The sequence below is a fragment of the Zingiber officinale genome, unplaced genomic scaffold, assembly GCF_018446385.1.
Source record: "Zingiber officinale cultivar Zhangliang unplaced genomic scaffold, Zo_v1.1 ctg167, whole genome shotgun sequence".
Taxonomy (NCBI): domain Eukaryota; kingdom Viridiplantae; phylum Streptophyta; class Magnoliopsida; order Zingiberales; family Zingiberaceae; genus Zingiber; species Zingiber officinale.
The window spans coordinates 78,771-99,323 of record NW_024589857.1 but is presented as its reverse complement, the minus strand read 5'-3'; the positions used below and the strand labels follow the sequence as shown (position 1 = coordinate 99,323).

The window sequence follows — 20,553 nt, the reverse complement described above, 5'->3', positions numbered from 1 at the left end:
GACAACTCTAGAAATGTCAACCCTAGGATTCACTCATCTAAGGTTAAGGGAAACCTAGATAGGAATCCCAAAACTACTAGACATATGCCTAGGAGTACCTCAAAGAACAATGACAAATTAAAACTTGAGATATTAGAAAAGGAGAATCAAGTCTTGAGGTCAAGACTTGACACTTTAGAAAAGACCCTTAAAAATTTAGAGAAGTCAACTCTAGGGTCTAAGGGTCAAAAACCCAAGTCCAAGGACAAGAAAGGTTTAGGTCACAAACCTAAGTCCCAAGTGGTCAAGCCCACTTACCATGATGTTCCATTCGATTATGGAACAAAACCTAGGACTAGGAAGACCATCACCAAGGTCACAAGGGGAGTCACCCCTAGAGTTGATCTTGATGAGTCCCAAATGACCAAGGCTTCAAAGCCTAGGAGGGTCATTAGAAGGGTTGCTAGGGAAGTCATCCCTAGTGAATACTTAGTGAACCCAATGAGCTCCAATAGGTATTGGGTTCCTAGGAGCGTGATTTCATCACGCTAGATTAGTTAGGGTGTGCCAACCTTACTTGAATAGGTAGTTAACCTAATCATGGCAAAAGGTGGCACGTTAGGATTTTTCAAGGTATAATCAAGCCTTGAAAATGAAATTAAGAATTATTCCTAAGGTGATTAGAATGTGCCAATCAAATTTGAGGAGTTGTCTAGAGTCAATCTAATTGGCACATAGTGATCTAAAAATCTTTTGTATTTGATTTTAGGTCTATTACACTTAGGAATATAGAATTTATGGCAAAATGATCAAAATTATCAAAAATGGCAACTAAGGCTAGAATTAGGTATTTCTATACCTTTACATGTTATTTGCCATATATTGTTTGCCATATTCCATGTCATGACATCATATTTATTTTATGATCATTTGAAATGTCATGATAATACTTAGGTTATTTATATGTCATGCCTTAGTTAGAGTTTCACACTTTATGCCATGACATTGGCACATGTTCCATTTATGATACTATTTTATGTCATGTCATCATCTCTTGCATTTATAATCAATGAAATTGATTTAAGGTTAAAAAACACAATTTGATATGGAGATCAAATTGATGTTTAGAAAATGCATGAGACCTTAGCCTAAGATAACCTAAACCCATATCTCACATCAAAATTTACTTGGATGTGTTTGATACACCTTAGATGTGTGTGAGATATTAGGATGATGAGTTAGGATCAAGGTGCATAGTTCTTGTACCTAGATGAGCCTAATTCGAAATTGGGGATCATAGGGAAAGCTTATGTACAAGTCATGTACATTTAGCCCAAAGATTGTGGTCCTAAATTAAATGGTTTAAAATCATTTCAAAATCGATTTGAAAAACCTTGATGTAGCTTTTCTAGTGATAGCATTCATCATTGAGCAAAGTGATACAAAGATGAGTTAACTTTGAGCTATTTCAAAGACTTTTGAACTTTGTATCAAGATTTGAAAATGGAACTTATTTTCATAGAAAACTATTTTTCCATGATAGTATATGTTATGAGGAGTGTATCCTCAAAATCTTACAATTTTTGAAATTTTCTGTGATTTTCTAGAGGTTTCTGAATTTCGGAAGAAAATTCAGAACTGATATCAGAGGTTGTGGACCGATCAGAAGGGAGTCTGTGTGGATCGGTCACTGGACCGATCCAGAAGGACCTGATCGGTCTGGTGACCGATCAGGGCGTGCCAGTTTCGACTGTGCTGTCTGAAATTTCTGAAATTTCAGCAATGAAGTTGCTGTTTTGGATTTCTAAAGGGTTGAAACTCTCCAAGACATTGTTGGTGCAATGGTCAAGGGGGAGTTTTACCTATTAGTCAAGGGGGAGTTTTTACTCCTAAAGACTTGAGTGATATGGGATTATCACTAAGTTAATTGTTGACCTTAGTATCAAGGGGGAAATTAAGAGTTTCAATGAAAGGTATGAGACTTTCATTAGGAAGAAACTCTTGACCTTGATTCACTCTTTTTGATGTGTGTCAAAAAGGGGGAGAGTAGGTTTGAGGAGAATAGAGAATGTTCAGGGAAGAACATTGGAAAACCTAAGTTAGGTTATCGGGTTAACCTAACTTGATTATGGGTTTTGTCAAACATCAAAAAGGGGGAGATTGTTGGTGCAACCTTAGGTCAAGGTTGACCTGGTTGACCAGACTCGAGTTGACTTGACTCGAGTTGTATTTTGATGTTTGACGAGTTATGTTTGACAATGTTTGACGTGAACAGAAAAGTTGTATCTTGATGTTTGACGAGGATACAAGCTTGGGAGATTGTGGGTGCAATCCGTGGTCAAGGTTGACCTGGTTGACCCGAGGTGAGTTGACCTGACTCGGAAAAGTCCAAGCAGGGAGCTTGGCACGGGAAAAGTCCAAGCAGGGAGCTTGGCATGAGAAAAGTCCAAGCAGTGAGTTTGGCATGGGGGAAAAGTCCAAGTATGGAGAGCTTGGCAATCCGTGGTCAAGGTTGACCTGGTTGACCCGAGGTGAGTTGACCTGACTCGGAAAAGTCCAAGCAGGGAGTTTGGCATGGGGGAAAAGTCCAAGTATGGAGACTTGGCACGGAGAAGTCCAAGTATGGAAGCTTGGCACATGGGAAGTCGGAGAGGGCTAGGTAGCTCGTTCTCCGGACTGTAGTCAGAGAGGGCTCGGGAGCTCGTTCTCTGGACCGGATGGAAGTCGGAGAGGGCTCGGGAGCTCGTTCTCTGGACCGGATGGAAGTCGGAGAGGGCTCGGTAGCTCGTTCTCCGAACTGTGGTCAGAAAGGGCTCGGTAGCTCGTTCTCTGGACCGGATGTGGAAAGTCCTGGTGAGTGAAGCCAGGCAGTGGGAAAGTCCTGGTGAGTGAAGCCAGGCAGTTGGAAAGTCCTGGTGAGTGAAGCCGGGCAGATTGAAAATCCTGGTGAGTGAAGCCAGGTGAAAACCCTAGTGAGTGAAGCTAGGTGAAAGTGAAAGTCCTGGTGAGTGAAGCCAGGCAGTTGGTGAAAGTCCTGGTGAGTGAAGCCGGGCAGATTGGAAATCCTGGTGAGTGAAGCCAGGTGAAAACCCTAGTGAGTGAAGCTAGGTGAAAGTCCTGGTGAGTGAAGCCGGGCAAGGAAAAATCCAGATGGATCAAGGGTGATCGGACATCTAGTGTTGAGAAGGTCAAGTAGGTCAAGGGAGTGACCGGATACTTGACACGAAGAGAAAAGTTCAAGTGGGTCAAAGGGATTGACCGGACACTTGGTGGGGAGTCTTAGCAGGTCAAGGGAGTGATCGGATGCTAAGCATGATGTACCAAGAGGTCAAGGTTAATCGGATATTGGTTTGGACTTGGTTTGGGCAAAAACCAAGACCTGGATCGGTCTGGAGACCGATCAGAAAGCGATCAGTGTGCCTCTGTGAGCTTACTGATCGGTCTGGGGACCGATCAGCAGGAAGTCTGATCGGTCCCCGGGACCGATCAGGGTACGCACAAAGAGTTGGGCAACTCTTTGTGAAAGCGTTCTGATCGGTCTGGGGACCGATCAGCATAGAGCCTGATCGGTCCCCACGACCAATCAGATCAGTCCCAGACCGATCAGGGTGATGCCTGATCGGTCTAGCCCTAGCCGTTGTGACTCAACGGCTAGGTTATTTCGGGCTTCTGTGTTCTGGCCTTTTTGCTTGCAGGTTCGCAGGTTGGCTCAGGATATCAGAGGTTATAAAAGGAGATCGAGGGCTACTACTTCTTACTTCTTCTTCCTCCTCGGAACTGAGCTGCTGTTCTTCTGAAAGCTGTGCTCTTGAGCTTTGCTGAGCTCCGAAGCTTCGCATGAGCTTCCTCGACTGGTTTCAGCTGCTGCTGTGATTCTGTGAAGTTGGTGCTTCATCTACAGATTTTAGTCGACGACGAGAAGGCAAGCAAGAGTTGTTACATTCATCTTTATATTTGTATCTTGCTGTGTTTCTTGTACTTGTACTCTGATCTTGCTGTTGTAAGAGTTTGTGGTGAGGTTTCTCCACCCAGAAGGAGTTCTTATTAGTCGATTTTCCGAGGACTCATCCACCGACGGATTGATAGGCTTCGTCCACCTTACGGACACACCGAGGAGTAGAAGTTTCATCTCCGAACCTCGTTACATCGTCGAGTTCGAGTTTGAGGTTTGATCTTTCCTTTTTGTGTTTCTATTTAGTTATTTCCGCTGCGCTAACCCTAATCGTAGGAAGAAACGAGCAATTTGGAGTCGGCTATTCACATCCCCCTCTCTAGCCGTGATCATCGATCCTAATAAGATCGAGGTCGACCAGTTGCTATATTGGCTGCGGTAAGAAAGGAGAGGCCGAGGACTGAGAATGGCGTAGGGACAATTCCCAATTAATCAACTTTTCATGTAATTTATTAAAGGAAATTGGTGTGTCTCGACTTTCGATGATGTCAACAATAGCTTTGTAATCGTCGTCCAAGCCAGCAAGAATTATTTCAATTAGTTCCTCATGATCCATTGGTTTACTAAGGGTAGCAAGCTCATCAGAACGACATTTAATTAATAAATTGCATATATTCTGAAATTGATTATGAACCTTCAACACCTCATTTGAGCTGATCCTTGACTTGCTTAATGTGGCCATGAGACGGATGAGCATAAGTATTAGTAAGAATAGTCCAAGCATCACGAGAGGTAGCTGCTTGTTGAATTGAATGAGAGGAATTGGAGAAGAAAAGATAGAGTCAACAAAAGCACCAAAAAGAAGCTTGTCCTGTCGAATCCATGGAACGAAATCTGGATTTGGCATGCCAACGTCATTCACATGAATGGTGGGTGGTGGACACTAGTGGGAGCTTTAAAGCAATTTGAAGAGATGGTATCCAATGAGGATAGCTTCAACATGTAACTTCCAGGCCAGATTGGCAAAATTATGGATGGTCACCTGAGTTTAATCACTGGCCATAGGAAGAAGAGAGAGAAGAATTAGTGTTTTGTTAGGAAAAGGAGTAGGATGATTCTGATACCATCAAAGATAAATAAATTGATGGAAAATTTTCTCATATCTTTCCATTGAATTGAAGAATTATATAAAGAATCAAGTGTTAAAATTTGGAAACTAAATTAAATCTGAAAACTAAACTATTCTAGGAATTTTATAGCAGAATATAAATTGCCATTATTATAATATTTGCAATTTTAAAATCCAAATCACAATCAGATTTTTTTTATATGATTCTCCACTAATCCAAATGCCAATGAGATTTATATATAAGCTAAAGCTCAAATAGACTAACATCTCTGTCTCTGCCCTTGCTCATGTGTGTGTTACATCTAAAGTTTGTGTGACAAGAAGAAGCATGATCCCTCCACCAAGTCCATCTTTTACAAGACACCACAAATGCCAACATAACATTCCACTTAGCCACCATTGTTGACTAGTGAAGCACTTAACTAAAGCTCTTCTCACTGTAATCCTTTGGGCTCACACTTCTATCTTCTTCCTCTCATTCTCTCCTTGAACAAGGAAACATTCTGATGCATCAGGGTCGTAAATAAAATTTTAAATTGATGAGTAAATTTATTGTTCAATTTCATAAATATTTATTTGTATTCGTCCAACATATAATATACATAAGATCAATGAACAAGTGTGTTCAATTTGTTAATATTTATAAAAAAAAATAATATTCACAATCAAAATTTATGAACTATCTTCATCAATAAAATTCTTATCTAACTTATAAAGAAAAAACAAGAAACTTATCTACAAATTTAAATTGAAAGTTCAATTACATTTAAACAAATCAAATCCAAATCAAATTTATAAGGTCAGACTCATAAAAACAGAAACTAAACTAAATTTGAACATCCGTAACTCATAACAAAGAAAACACTACTAATTGATCTCTAACTCTGGAACCTCCTTTCTATCACTTTCCTTTGAGTTAGGGTTGTCATATTCTCGAGTGGATGCTGATGACTTGCCTACTAATTGTGTCGATGATAGCTAAGTTGGGTTCTCAAGTAAAGTGAACTTTGAACTTTAAGAACATTCACCAACCCTAAGATAAGTGCTGGCCATTATAAATATATATTATACATATATATTCTCATGCACCACCAACCCAGCCACCATAGTGCGCACGCCTTTTACCTACTTTTATATGTTATGGTGTAGTAAAAGAACGTTAAATTGTCACATGGATATTCATAGTTTGATTTTTAGCTACGATATATTTATAAGAATTTTTTTCTCTAAATGATGTTGAATATTTGGATTGTTCATCGTAAGCGTTTCCTATACGTTCGATGGATACCCAATTCGATAATTCTTGATTCAACATTTGTTTTCAGTGGCATACCTTTCAATTGCATGTGCTCGCCTCTCGTCTCTCATGGGAGACAGCAACAGTTTTAAATATAGTAAACACACACTTAGTGCTGGCCTAATTACAATTTACAAAGAAGAAAAAAGTGAGGATAATACACTCTTACTCTGAGTAAACACACATCATTCATATTCATCTCGACTTATAATATCTATGTAATGCCATACAAAAATAATTAAGACAATAAAATCAGTTTAGATGAACAGTGTGATTTTAAGTATTCTAGTCTAAAATTTAGAGCAAAAAACATTTTAATATCATGATAAAGGGCAGTTGTTTGGTGTCTTTGATCATAATATTTTTTTTTTTTGAAAAAAAGGTGAGTAAATTAGGTCAAGAGTAGTGCAACTTTACACTCCACAATAATCTTTAAGGTATCATGATTTTTTTTTATCATGACTTGGTATGCACTTGCTCTTATCAATCAAGCTGTCAAGCATTACATTTCTGGTAGACTTAGTTAAACCTAGTCTTTTTTTAAAATTTCATATATATAACAAAGTTTATATGGAGAGGATCTATCTAGGAAAAAAAATCAAATTTGGGACTATCGATTTGGTCTCATAGAAAATTTTTATCAACCATTAGAATGAAATAAGAAGTACTCATGGTGGACAACTCAACATCCCAAAATTACACATCCCATTTAGAAGAAAAATCTCTATATATGTATCGTAACTAGGATCGAATCGTGGAAACTTAGGTGACAACTTGGAGCTCTTCTGCTATACCTTAGCTTTGGGAGCATAAAATGTTGAACCAGGTAACAATGAACCTGGGACGATTGATTCAACCTCATAAAATCTTTTCACCGACTACTAAAATAAATTAGAAAATACTTATAGTGAATAGTCTAGAAGTCTGATATCCAATAACTATGTGCCTCATTTGAAGGGAAGAGGATCTACAAGAAGAACTTTATAAATGTTTACTTAACAAATTAATTAACTATGCTTAGATTTGATGACTCAAAAGAAGTTTTCACAAAATAAAATAAAATAAAAATGCTCCTATAAGCTTTGTTTATAAGCTTCTTCCTTATCCTATTAGTTAAATCCATTGTTTTGTTCTTTGAATTACAAGTACAACCACAATGTAAAAGGGAATCCAAGCTTTTGCTATATCTAAACGTGTTTTCCTTTCCTACCTTTTTCTAAAGGAGAAGTTTAAAATTGGACTTTGTGCGAACAAATGATGGCATTGACTAAATTTAATCAAGAATCTCATCATGTCCCTTAGTTGCATTTAGTTTAAATATTCGAACAATTTATGAGACTATTTAACCCATTTGAGAGTTTAACGTAGGTCCTTTATTGTTCCTTTAAGTGTTTCAAGAAATTTAGAAGAGCATTCAATATTGAATTATATATATATATATATATAATTCAGATGTTTATATTTCACTTACTAATTCTAATTCTAGAGGTAGATAGTCTGGTTCATCTATCCATATTTGAAATTTTAACCTTCTCACTCTTATCATTCTTGTCGGAGCTTAAAAGAAGCATCTTGTGAAGTTTAGATATAAAATTTAGGGGATATAAAATTTATCCCAATGAATGTGCAATGACAAAACGCTTAGGTTGGGACGAATATTTTAGAAGTCGATCGGTCTCTAAGAGTGTATAAGTGTTATTTTGGATTTATCTAATAGACGAACCAAAAGTGAAGGTCATCTACGTCTAAAGTTAATCGGCGAAAATCGAACACTAGGATTAAAAAAAATTAAGAGATATAAAATTTAGTTCATCAGGCCTTCTTTGCCACCATAGGTACTCTAAAAAGAAGTGGCATGCTGCGTGGACACTATGAAACACTTAGCCATGACCATACTCAAACCACTTTCACCAAAAGAAGACCTAAACCTAATCTAACCTAATTTAACCCTCCATTAAATAAATCCCTATTTGCATAAACTTTCTGATCAGGGACGACGTAAGAGAACCGGACATGATCTTGCGACAACAGTTGGATCATAAACAAAACGGACAAGTGACAGAAACAGGTACACGTCCAAAATATCGTAATCCGTGGAGAAAATCTATCGTGCTCCGTTGACTTTTTTCCTTCTGTTTTTTTGACTAAAGTTGGCGATTGCTAACTCTGTTAGATCTTTTCCTTTTAGAAGATGAATTCGTGTGAGAGGTCGGTCGTTCCACTAAGACCTACTGCAAGCTTATATAAGCCGTGGACTCTCCTTAATTCCCTCGCAAGATATCGAGTTCGTTCCCGAGCTCATTAGCCACTGCTCGGTCTGCAAGCTCGTTCCTCCTTCCATATTCAAGAATAGGGTCCGGCGTCTGTCTCCGGTGGTCGTCGGGGATTCGCCGACAATGGCTCCTGAGAAAGAAGTGCAGGGTGGTGTGGAATGGCGGGTGACGGTGCCTGAAGGTGCATCGGCTGTCGTCGAGCCTCGGCCCGTTAATGGCTGGGCTGATCTGGTGCGGGCTTGGCTGATGGCCGCCGCCGGCTTCGGGAGGAAAGCTTGGGTGATCGGCGCCGACGATCCCCGGAAAGTGGTGCACGGTGTCAAAGTGGGGGCTGCGCTCTCCTTGGTGTCGTTGTTCTACTACACGAGGCCGCTCTACGATGGAGTCGGAGGGTGGGCGATGTGGGCGGTCATGACTGTCGTGGTGGTCTTCGAATTCACCGTCGGTGAGCGGCGGTTTCTTTGAGCTTCGATTCGATGTTCGATGTTCGATGTTCGATTGACCAAAATGGATGATTGCAGGTGGGTGCTTGTGCAAAGGATTTAACAGAGCAATGGCGACGGTCACCGCCGGGCTCCTCGCCGTTGGCGTCCACTGGATCGCGAGCAGAGCAGGGGAAACGGCGGAGCCTGTGATCTTAAGCGCCTCGGTGTTCGTCCTAGGTGATGCATCCGTCGATCCTCATTCCCAATTTTAGTTCTCGAAACTAACTGATGATTTTTTCTGACGGCTCCGGTCTGGTTGAATCTCTCAGCTTCCGCCGCCACATTTTCTCGGTTCCTGCCGGCGATAAAGGCCCGGTTCGACTACGGCATCACCATCTTCATCCTCACCTTCACCTTCGTGGCTGTCTCCGGCTACCGGGTGGACCGGCTCCTCCATCTCGCGCAGCAGCGCGCGTACACCATTGTCATCGGCGTCGGCATCTGCCTCCTCGTCTGCGTCTTCATCTGCCCGGTTTGGGCTGGCCAAGAGCTCCATCTCCTCGTCTCCGGCAACATGGAGAAGCTTGCGGATTCGCTAGAAGGCCTGGCGGAGGAGTGCTTCATGGAGGAGCAAGGAAAGCAGCTGCCCTCTGCGAAGTCACCGGGCTACAAGTGCGTCCTCAACTCGAAAGCGTCGGAGGATTCTCAGGCCAATTTGGCGAAATGGGAGCCGCCGCACGGCCGGTTTAGGTTCAGGCATCCATGGAGCCAGTACCTTAAGGTGGCAGCCGCCATGAGGTATTGCGCCTACTGCATGGAGGCCCTCAACGGCTGTGTCGCCTCGGAGATTAAGGTAATTAAGATCGATCGACTCGTTAAGGGCTAACGCCGACGATCTCCAACAGTTTTATAAATTTGGTCTGTTACTGAGCAGGCGTCGGAGAAGATGAAGAGCCACCTGCGTGGAGTCTGCGTGAAGCTGAGCTCGGACTCGTCCAAGGTGTTGAAGGAGCTGGCGAGATCCATCAGGTCGATGGAGGAGTCCCGGAGCATTCCGTGCTTGGTGACGGAGATGAAGAGAGGAGCGCAGGAGCTGCAAGCTTCTCTCAGATCGCTCCCTGAGCAACTGATGAGTGCGGGAGGAGAGGAGGAAACGACGGCCGACGGCGGCGGTGGTGAGACGCAGAGAGTGACCGTGTCGCTGATGGAAGGCATGCCGATCATCACGGCGGCTTGCTTGCTGGCCGAAGTCTCCGAGCGGGTGGAGGGCGTCGTCGAGGCCGTCGGTGCACTGGCGGCTCTCGCGAGGTTCGACCGGAAGAAGGCGGCGTTCGCCTCTGTCGCCCCCCAGGAAGAGTCAGCGACGCCTCAACGTCAAGAGGTCTAGACAACAACATCCTCAAATAAATAAATAAATAAACAAAGATAAAATAAATAAAAAGAGAGAGAGAGAGAGAGAGAGCGGCGTTGAATTTGTTTAAGGAATTCAAAAAAAGTCAACTTTGATTGACTGGTGGTACTGCACAAAGTTCTTGGTACAAAAGCCTCTGATACTAGGGGTGAAGTGACTAGAATTAGAAAATTTGAAGTACATTTGGAAAAAGTTGGCAAACTCTACGGAGGATGGGTTTGGAAATTGAAAAAGTATAAGGAGCGAAATGGAATTTGTTTTTCCTTACCTATTTATATGCATCGTCTTCTTCCTCCTCTTCTTAGTTACAATGGTGCATATTGCCGTTGTTACGAGCATCGCCGTGGTGTCGTCCGTTGCCACTGCTTCCATCGTCTGCTTCAAGATGTTCTGCAGGTGCAAAATGGCACTTCTCGGGCGGTGCCGGGCCGAGGTCGACTCGGAACTCGGCCCGGCCCAGGCCTGCATTGGAGGCGACCCGGAGAAGGGAGCAGCCGCGCTCCGGCGGTTCCGGTGGCCCGAGGTCGAATCCCTGACGGCGAGGTTCGCTCCTTCCGCTGTGATCGGCGAGGGAGGCTCCAGCATCGTCTACCTCGGCCGCCTCCCGGATTCCTCCTTCGCCGCCGTCAAGCTCAACCGTCCCAGCGAGCGCCTCCGCCGCGCCTTCCGCCGGGAGCTCGACGTCCTCCGCCCCCTCCGCCACGCCAACGTCGTCCGCCTCCTCGGCTACTGCGACGACCGCGGTTCGTAATCGTGACTCGTCATCGCCTTCGTCGTTCGTCTCTCCCGATCCCGATCAAACCTTGACCTGTTTATGCAGAGGAACAGGGGGTTTTGGTGTTCGAGTACGTACCCGAAGGCAGCCTCCACGAGCAGCTCCACGAGAGGGGCGCGGCTCTGCCGTGGGAGCGACGGATGGAGGCGGCGCTCCAAGTGGCGCGGGCGCTGGAGTACCTCCACGAGGGGTGCGACCCCCCTGTGGTGCACGGCGACGTGAAGGCTGCGAACGTGCTCCTCGGCGGTTCCACGGGGGCGAAGCTCTGCGACTTCGGGTCGGCGAGAGCGGGGTTCTCGGCGGCGGTGGCGGAGCCGCGGCGCGCGATGGCTGTGGGATCGCCGGGGTACGTCGACCCGCACTACCTGCGGACGGGGATGGTGTCGAAGAAGAGCGACGTGTACAGCTTCGGGGTACTGCTGCTGGAGTTGGTCACGGGGGCGGAGGCGTTCGACGCGGAGAGGGAGGTGCGGCTGACGGCGGCGATGGGAACGCTGCTTCGGGAGCCAGGGAGGAAGGCAGCGGAAGAGGTGGACGCGAGGCTGGGAGGGGAGTACGACGCTGGAGAGGCGGCGGCAGCGGTGGCGGTCGCGGCGATGTGCCTCGCCGAAAACCCTGCGCTCCGGCCGTCGATGACGGAGGTCGTGGCATTCCTGCGACAAAAAAAAGCCGTGCGATTTTCATCGCAGCCTTCAACGTAAAAAAATTGAAAAAAAATTAATATGCACCCTGTAAGTTTACCTAGTATTTCAAAAGCCCCAAATTTTAAAATTACTGAACCCCTCAAATTTCCATAGTGCGGATGGAAGATCGTGGGGGCAAATGGGATGTATATTACAAATTTGGAGTATTTTAGGGGTTTATTTTTGTGAAGTAGTATAATTTAGAGACTTTTATTGTCAATAAAAAAGATAATAAGGTCCACAATTATCTTGTTATCATTACCAACACCATTCATTAAATTTAAAGGTTAGTTTGCATTTAATATGATTTATTGTGTCACATAAGAAGGATGAATGAAAAGACCATGTCGTAATAGAGGACAAAAAATCAATGCATACCTTCTATAGCTTATAGAAGTCCAAGTAAATTGTCAACTCCCTGATTATACTATTCAGATAATCCCTGTAACTTGTTATCCTTGAGCTCATCTAGCTTTCGAATCACAAACATTAACATAATTTGCTAAAGTCGTGAGATAGATAATAAAGCAAACGAGTCTTAATTTAATGCCAAGCATAACTTTAGATATCTTACTTCAAGGGGAGTGCTACTGTCATTAGGGTAGTTTTTTCAGCTTTTATCAGAGATTTCTAAGAGCTTTTACTAAGAGGTCAACCAGTTGACAATGGCCCGGTTTCCAACCGGTTCGATTGGACTTCAAAACAAATTTCAAAAGATTGGAGGAACTCAAATTGTGATAACTTAGTCTGCTCATGTAGTGACCCTACAACTACAAGGAACATACCTTGCAAAGCCAATGCATGTGGGAGGCATGTGAGCACATGGAAGCTGCTCCCTTCAGCTTGCAGGCTTCAAGTTTCAACTTTAATAATGGCAGTCCACAGAAGAGGAAGCAAAGAACTGAGGTAAGGGAAAGGCAGGTCCCCAGAACCATGTTCTCTCTCTCTCTCTCTCTCTCGTCATCTTCTTCTCAGCTTCCATTCCACTTCATTATAGAATTCGACTGTCATGCTCCTCATGTGATGATGTGGTATGACTTGCCCCCCAGAAGGGCAATTATCCATGCTTTACAGAGTATGTAGGACACCTGCTAAGTGCTAAGCATTCCAAATGGTAAACAAATTAGAAAATGCAAAGAGACTGCATCTCTATTTGCATTACAAAGAACAGGTGCAAAAGTTGACCTTATATATTATGAATTGAGCTACTCCGAACATTTCAGGACCAGTTCTAAGAAAAAATTCACATGGTTTATGATTCTGATCATGAACCATTCCATGTCAAATTGAGTTGGATAAGTTCAGTACTATTTTATGAGAGCTTGCTTAATGCAATGAATTCGGCAATGAGGGCATTGCTATTGAATAGAGAGAATATGCAGTATATTCAAACAAATGATCGACAGCAATTACTATGAGAATTATTGCCGAGAAAAAGGATTCAATATGCTCAGGAACTTGAGATCATTACTGCACAGGAGATAAGCATGAACTTTCGCCAGCTCATTCACGTACCCACAAGCAAAGTGGAAAAAGCTAAGGGTTCATGTGACCTTATCTTCACCCTTCATCATTGAGGCATACTGTACAAATTCATATCCAAATTTATTACCTGCAAAAACAATGATTTTATGCAAGTATATATGTGGGTTGCATATCCTATGCAACCTTATGCCAATGAACAATATTACCTGACTTTAGCACCAACACATCTCAGCAATGATGATATATAACAATAAATTGCATCATATATAAGGATCTTTACAAGACCTAAGACAAATAAGGAAGATCTCTCTTGAAATGGACTGTAGGAGTCTATCTCATGTGTATAAAATGGCATCATTGTCAACTTATGTATGGACTTCCGTAAACAATCAATGTAGAAGCATAGCTAATATTGTTCTGGATAAAGGTTACATATATAGCAAGGAGAAAGATTTACAATACCTGCAGTTACGAAAGCAGTAATTCTCCTACGGGAAAGATCCAACCTTAAACCCAGCCAGAGATATTTCAGTTAGATTCTACCAAACCATATAACATAGTCTGAAAAACTGGTATGCTGCATAAACCAGATATCAGCAGGTACTAAAATAGAGTAAGCTAGGGAGAAAACTAAAGATTGAGAAGTTTTAAAGAAGTCTTAAGCTTCAGCTTAAAGAAATTTGTGAACTGCAACAGTTTTGCAATGACATAAGGTTGAATAGATTTGTCAAATCACCTTGACCTCATTGCAGAGAAGTTACCTTTGGTTCATGGATCAAATTAACATCAAATATAATAGCTGCCCAAATGGAGTTGGACTAGGAATAGCAATATGTATTCTATAACTTGAGTAAGTGTGAATAGATACATCATTTGATTCATAACTAGCTACAGATATCAGGATATTTGGAGAGGAAATCAATGACTTGCTACAGATGTAGCAAGCCATGAGGCATTACATGACAAGCGCCTAAGGATTCTCACAATTTGACCTCAAACTCCAATTAGTTAGTGCTTCAAGAAAAGAAAAGAAAAAAGAAAAAACCCAAATGCATCAGCTCAAACTGAATCTCCCAATAGTCTGAAAGAATGGATATCATGTGTCATATCATGAAATAGGAGAAAATTATCACCTTTCACAAAAATTGGTTAAGAATAATCAACACAAGGTTCATGCAAGTGAACATTTTTTGTTGCTCGAGACCTTACCAAACACTATAATCAACACAATGTAATATACAACTTGTTTTTAAAAGTACCAACACATTAAAGCATACATCAAATACATATGTTGCATGGTCTCTAAAGCTAGCTTACTATGGACATCAAAAACGTTTGGATCCCACATCCAAGCGACCAAGTTTTTCATGGGACCAAATAACCACTCAAATTTACACTTCATTGAAGCTATTTTCTGGTGTTAGAACATGCACTCTGAGATTACAAAGCAAAGCATCGCGTCCTGTCAAAATAATTTGGAAAAAATGGTCGGTCTGTTTTGACAGAGAATTTAGCTCTTGCCTGAATGTCTTTACACTGTCAGCTAAATTGCCAGCACAATCTTGTACCCTTTGTCTTCCAAAGTCGGCACTCTTCCCAGGTACAGGTTCTTCCTCTGTGTGATTAGTGCAATTCTTATCGTCTAGCACAGGTTCTCCATTGCAACAGATGCAGCTAGTCATATCATGTAATCTTAGAGCAGAAACTCTAACTGCCTCTATCTCTTTAAGTAATGGAACCTTAAGAGTAACACTATGTCTCTTTAGTTCATCTGTTACAGCAGCTTGCAAGTAACTAAAAGCCTCACACCAGACCAACTCTTTAGAAACGTTGAGATCTGGTAATGCTTTTGGGCAACCTGACAGAGTGATTGAAAAGACATAACAGACAAATACTGTCATGACTTTAACTCCATATAAAGCTCTCATTAATGCCTTCCCTTTGGAGCTCTTGACCTTTAAGAGATCAAGCGTTCCTCGAAGGCTTTCGATGATCAACGGACAATTGTCCAATTTAGAGCTTTTAGAGTTGATTAGTTCAATCCACTCCTGAAGATATGATCGGGCCAGTGCAAGCTTTTGTGGTGAACTGGTCGACTTGTCCACAAGATGCAGCGCACACTGAAGCAAGAGCGGACCCTGATCTAATCGAGATAGCTCAGAACATAGTGCAATGCAGATGTCAAGCAACTTCACGCTGCCGTCCAAGTACCCGTCAATCCATTTCTCATCCCATTGAGAAACAGGTAACTGAAGCTCATTGATAAAAGTCCTCAGGCTATTATGAGCATCTGATAAGAACTGAATAGCAAGTCTCATCCAGGATAAAGTTAGGATGTCTGAGATATTCTCTGGTTTCATCTTTGTGAATATTTCTGTCAGGTTTTGCTCAAAAGAAAATAACAATGAGTGAATCCTCAGTGACTGATGAGATCCCTTGGGAAGGATACTCCGGAAAGGATTTCCAAATGGAAAGAAGGTGCGATGTGCATCATGTAGGCGACTCATGTTTGTTCAGTGTTAACCAAATTGTAGCTGCAAACAAAAAGCAATATGACAGTCATCAAATTCTGCAAATTAAGATTAAGTTGCTATGCCTTTCCCACAATTTGAACTTGAGCAAGTAAATAGTTCAATATTTATGGGGAAATGCTAAGCTTAACACTTTACAGAAGAAGCCTTAGACAAAAAAAAATGTATTACAATGGCCTGGTAAATCTTCGCATTCCTTTATTGCAATAAAGTATAAACTAGTGTGCAAAAAAAAAAAAAAAATCAACATAAAACAATATCCAAGGGCATACTTACTACTCTATGAACTTTTTTTTTCAAGTGCGGAAATAACCATGATATGTACAGGAAAAATTCCAATAGCCTGTTTTCTAACAAGGGGAAAAAATTCAGATGGACATATGCTTATTATTCACAGAAGTTTCAAAGACTAAGTCCGCTTGTGGCAAGTCTCCTCAATTTGCTACGAAAATACTAATTCAATTACTGCTTGGAATATAAGAGAAAAACATGAAGCCATGATCTAGTGATCCTAACTCTTGATGAAATTTGAGTTTCGGGTTGTTGGTGATCTGTCCATAAACAACATAAATTAATAATAGAACGCTTCAAACCATCAAAGAATGATTCCTTGTTGCTGCGTGACCCAAAAGGAATTCAAGATGCCTCTTTCTTCAAGCGTAGGGATATGACTTAGTTACTCCCAATTACGTAGATTCGACACAAAGTAAAGCCCACACTATCTGATCCACTCAAAAATTTATTTCTCGAACACCAACATCAGAGTCCCATCAACCTTCTCCACAATCAAAACTCAGATCCATTTATCAACCAGATCCACGCACCGATTGGGCTACATACAACCTCTAGTGAAAACAAAACTGGTTCCATGGATCGACCAGACAGACGCACGAATCAAGCAGCAAAATCTAGAGAAGAAAAATAGATTGAAACCAAAAATTTCAAGCGAAACGTACCTGACAGAGGGAAAAGGCAATCAGCGACCCGCACAAGGGAAAAGCGTACAAGGCAGAAGCTATCGCTCGCTTTCTCTCATATCCTGATCAATGGCAAAGCCCTAAGTCTAACCGTTTCGTCAAGGCCCAGAACATTCCAGATTTTTGTCAAGGTTCGAGTTGGAGAATCCGCTTGCCAACTTCCACTTGGTGCAATTTTCTCGTTTGGATCGTAAGATTGGATGTCTGTGCCAACACCGAGAGTAGAGTTGTCGCAGTAGGAGATCAAATCGAGCAGAGCTTCTCGATGGAAGGTGGTTGGATTAGCTGTTGGCTGTTGCGTGTTGTTGGTAGGATCCTGCTTATGGGCCAGGCGGGCATGGCTGAGCGGACGCGAGAGGTTGAAGCTCAATTTGGATTTGGAATGGTTTCGGATCCAAACGGGCACTTTATTGAATATCAATAATATAAAAAATAATAATAATAATTATGTTTTTTTTTAAATTTAAATTTTCAAAAGTTAAAATTATGTAGAAAAATGAAATAAAAGGAAAAAAATTAAAAGGTCATCATATTTTTATTTATTATTAAAACATCTCATCTTATTTCAATCTATTCTATTTTAAAAAATACGATTATTCAGCATTGTTAAAATAGCTAACTACTGTATATAAACATTTCAATTCTCATCCATATTAATAACATTATAATAAGTACGAATTATAATTGTTATAATATATATCATTTATTTATAATTAACAACTAAAAAATCATAAATAATAAAGCTATATAATTGTAACCGCTATTAAGTTATAACTACTATAACTATTATAAATTTAAAAAGAGATTTTTTTTTATGACAATTCTCATAAAAACGAATACCCTCTTGATTTTTTGCCAATAACATAAATGCAACTATCAAAGCATGAATAGAATCATTAAAGCAAACTGAATCAAAGAATCGAACATTGCATCCAACAAAATGGTACTCTCATTTCAATTACAATTAGGGAAAACTAGAATTGCATGAGAGCATACTAAAGGGTGGAGGGTACTTGCCCTTTTATCTTCTGCTGTTAATGTGCAATTAGAGTACAAGTTACCATTTCTCTTCCTATAAATTCATCCAAGGCAATCAGAGGTTGGTTCATCCAAGAACGAAAGATTTGGGTTATGAATCTTTGAAGGGCCATTCAATTATGTGATTGCTCTTCCAACAATAAATAAGAAGCACAAGATGTAAGTGTTTACATTTGATCTTATATTTTATACTTTAGAAATACTACAATAGTATCATAACAGTATAAGTTATAAGAACATGTAAGTTACCTGTGTGTATGCCTTCTTGGTCCCTTTTCGCTGTCAAAAATATATATATATCACGGACGGAGTTTGTCACCATAGTGTTTTGCTTTTGTAATGTGAAATCGAGATCGTGTCTCGATCTGCCACCATCGTTAGGTGCTAGGAAATATCAATCGTTGGGAAATAGCTAGCAACTATGTTTTGTGATTTCCCCCTAAGCCAATGGTATCATGAGAAATTGTTGATACAATGTCCTTTTTATGACTGACAACTACGTCATAGTGAGAGGAAGTTGTCACCGACTCTTCACGTAGTTGGAGATGGCAGTGGTTGATATCAAGTGGCCGATGAACATTGGCGATCGCATTGGAAGGTTAGCAATCGACCGACCATTGTATTCATTACGGGAAAAGGGCTCGTGTTAGAAAAGAGATCATGATGTAGTATAGTAAATGAGAAAATATTTGATTTTTATAAATAAAAAAATCTCACCTGTAATCCTTCCTCAAAGAAAAATTTTGATTTTTCTTTAAACAATTGAACCGATCTAGTTCCTTTAAACTAGAACAATTTTGTTCATTTGAACCCGACCAAATTAGTCTAATCAAACCTCAATTTGTTTCAAAATATTAATTGATTTAATTAAATTAGTTTAATTCAATCATACTGAATTGAATCTAATTGAAATAGGTCTGAGCTCAAAATTGGTCAAAAATTATAAAATTGGGTAAGTTTGATTTATTAGGCCGAATCTTTTCAAATTTTATCAAAAGAGCCAGATTTTTTCTAATGAGCCAAATTTGATCAAAATTAGGCCGGATTATTCAATGAGTTAGATTTGTTCTAATGGGTCAAGTTTGAATGAAAATGAGCATAAGTTACACAATAATAACAACACATCCCAATTAGCTCAGTTCTAATGATAACAAGAGACTAAACTAATATTCAGGATCAAGATTCCCAAACGACCGATGCATTGTGTCAATCAACTAGAGTTCCTCAAATAAAGAAATTTTTTTTTTCTTATTTGCTTATGAATTTTGTATGTTTGTTCTATGCATGTGTAAATTGAATTGGATTGATTTTATTACTGGTTTGTCAATTTTGTACTGACATTATTATTTTCAATTTCAAATACCGATGATGATATACACAACGACTCGTTGCGATGTACAACGAACCGAACTTATGACCTAATTTACAGACTCCAAGGATATATTAGACAGCTCGATCGAGTGTTCTAGAAACTCGAACAAGAAGATTTCCCAACCTTGGATAATTACATCATCTAGGCTTTGATTCAATTATTGTTGGGGCAGCCCATGGTGATAGCACACCATGTATGAGGGCGCTATAAAGGGTGCATCACATATTCAGAATTATGTGTGAAGATACTTCACCATAAGGATCCAGAAGAGGATCCTGAAGATTTTAAGGAAGATCTAGAAGAGGATTCGATTATAGATCAATTGGAAAATCCTGAAGCTAATCTAATTGAGATTGCCCTAATCAAGTTAGGGATGAACGGGATACCACTGTCCACAGCACTAGTGATTTTTCTAATGGGAGTGATGTTAGCTTATCTAGCTTATTAGAATTTTGTTGTTGTTACTATTGTTATATACAAACAGTATTAGTTCATTTAGTTTATGAAAATAATGTAGTATAAACAGTTGTTAAGTACAAATAATGCTATATTTTATGAAAAAATAAATGTTATATGTCAAAAGTTTCAAAGAATGATTAGTTCATTTAAATAATAAGTTCATTTCATGATTTATTTACTTAATAATTAGTTCATTGATAAAATGTGTATAATATAATTGATTAATGTTGATTAGATTGGATCATACAAAGGATCAATGGAAATACAATTGCCACTCGATTTTATAAACCAACTCAAATTAACATTGAGTCAATAATAAAGTATATACATATGAAATTCAATACATTATTGAATAATATGTTTATTTTTGTTAGATCATAGCTATTAAGAACATCATAATTAAACTCAATAAGGGAGAGAAAATATATAGGGACAACTATAAAATATGACATCTCAAGATATAATATGTTCTCGAGGAATAATAAGTTCTAGAGCTTATAAAACAGTTTATAGAAGAACCTACTGATAGTTCTACAAAACAACATAGACATGATCTTGATGCTCATATGGTATAGAAAAAAAGGAGTCCACTGCTAAAAGAATATTGATTAATTCAATGGTAGACAACCTGATATTTGAATATGAAACATTGTCATCAGCTCATGCTGACTAGGTTGCCCTGAGAGAGAAATACAGTGAAAGTAATTTAAGCAAGTTTCGTTAACTGACAATCAAATTTGACAGCTATATAAAGGTGCATGAATGTTACCATGACCCAACATATGACAAAAATGACAAATATGATTCGGGATTTAAAGGCTACAAGT

At 40.2% G+C, this 20,553-nt stretch overlaps 3 protein-coding genes across 3 annotated transcripts; 2 read left to right on the top strand and 1 right to left on the bottom strand.

Annotated features, from left to right (window-relative positions):
• Positions 1–8,693: 8,693 nt before the first annotated feature.
• LOC122036462 (aluminum-activated malate transporter 10-like) lies at positions 8,694–10,505 on the top strand. The gene is made up of 4 exons (XM_042595778.1): positions 8,694–9,015; positions 9,092–9,232; positions 9,325–9,848; positions 9,930–10,505. Exons 1-4 carry the CDS (start codon positions 8,694–8,696, stop codon positions 10,380–10,382), a joined length of 1,440 nt encoding a protein of 479 aa, XP_042451712.1. The 3' UTR covers positions 10,383–10,505.
• Positions 10,506–10,653: 148 nt separating this feature from the next.
• On the top strand, positions 10,654–12,621 carry LOC122036517 (salt tolerance receptor-like cytoplasmic kinase 1). Its single transcript, XM_042595869.1, has 2 exons — positions 10,654–11,149; positions 11,227–12,621. Exons 1-2 carry the CDS (start codon positions 10,654–10,656, stop codon positions 11,880–11,882), a joined length of 1,152 nt encoding a protein of 383 aa, XP_042451803.1. The 3' UTR covers positions 11,883–12,621.
• Positions 12,622–14,688: 2,067 nt separating this feature from the next.
• LOC122036490 (UPF0496 protein 4-like) lies at positions 14,689–17,000 on the bottom strand. Its single transcript, XM_042595820.1, has 2 exons — positions 16,837–17,000; positions 14,689–15,883 (listed from the first exon to the last, which is right to left on the bottom strand). The coding sequence occupies exon 2, from the start codon at positions 15,854–15,856 to the stop codon at positions 14,741–14,743; it is 1,116 nt and encodes a 371-aa protein (XP_042451754.1). The 5' UTR covers positions 15,857–15,883; positions 16,837–17,000; the 3' UTR covers positions 14,689–14,740.
• Positions 17,001–20,553: the final 3,553 nt, after the last annotated feature.

What these genes read in the sequence shown, in the direction of transcription:
- LOC122036462 (XM_042595778.1), top strand. Translation starts at nt 8,694, where the DNA reads ATGGCTCCTGAGAAAGAAGTGCAGGGTGGTGTGGAATGGCGGGTGACG. An exon ending in GGTCTTCGAATTCACCGTCG is followed by an intron (nt 9,016 to 9,091) that starts GTGAGCGGCGGT and finishes GGATGATTGCAG; the next exon opens with GTGGGTGCTTGTGCAAAGGA. An exon ending in CGCCTCGGTGTTCGTCCTAG is followed by an intron (nt 9,233 to 9,324) that starts GTGATGCATCCG and finishes TGAATCTCTCAG; the next exon opens with CTTCCGCCGCCACATTTTCT.
- LOC122036517 (XM_042595869.1), top strand. Translation starts at nt 10,654, where the DNA reads ATGGAATTTGTTTTTCCTTACCTATTTATATGCATCGTCTTCTTCCTC. An exon ending in CGGCTACTGCGACGACCGCG is followed by an intron (nt 11,150 to 11,226) that starts GTTCGTAATCGT and finishes CTGTTTATGCAG; the next exon opens with AGGAACAGGGGGTTTTGGTG.
- LOC122036490 (XM_042595820.1), bottom strand. Translation starts at nt 15,856, where the DNA reads ATGAGTCGCCTACATGATGCACATCGCACCTTCTTTCCATTTGGAAAT.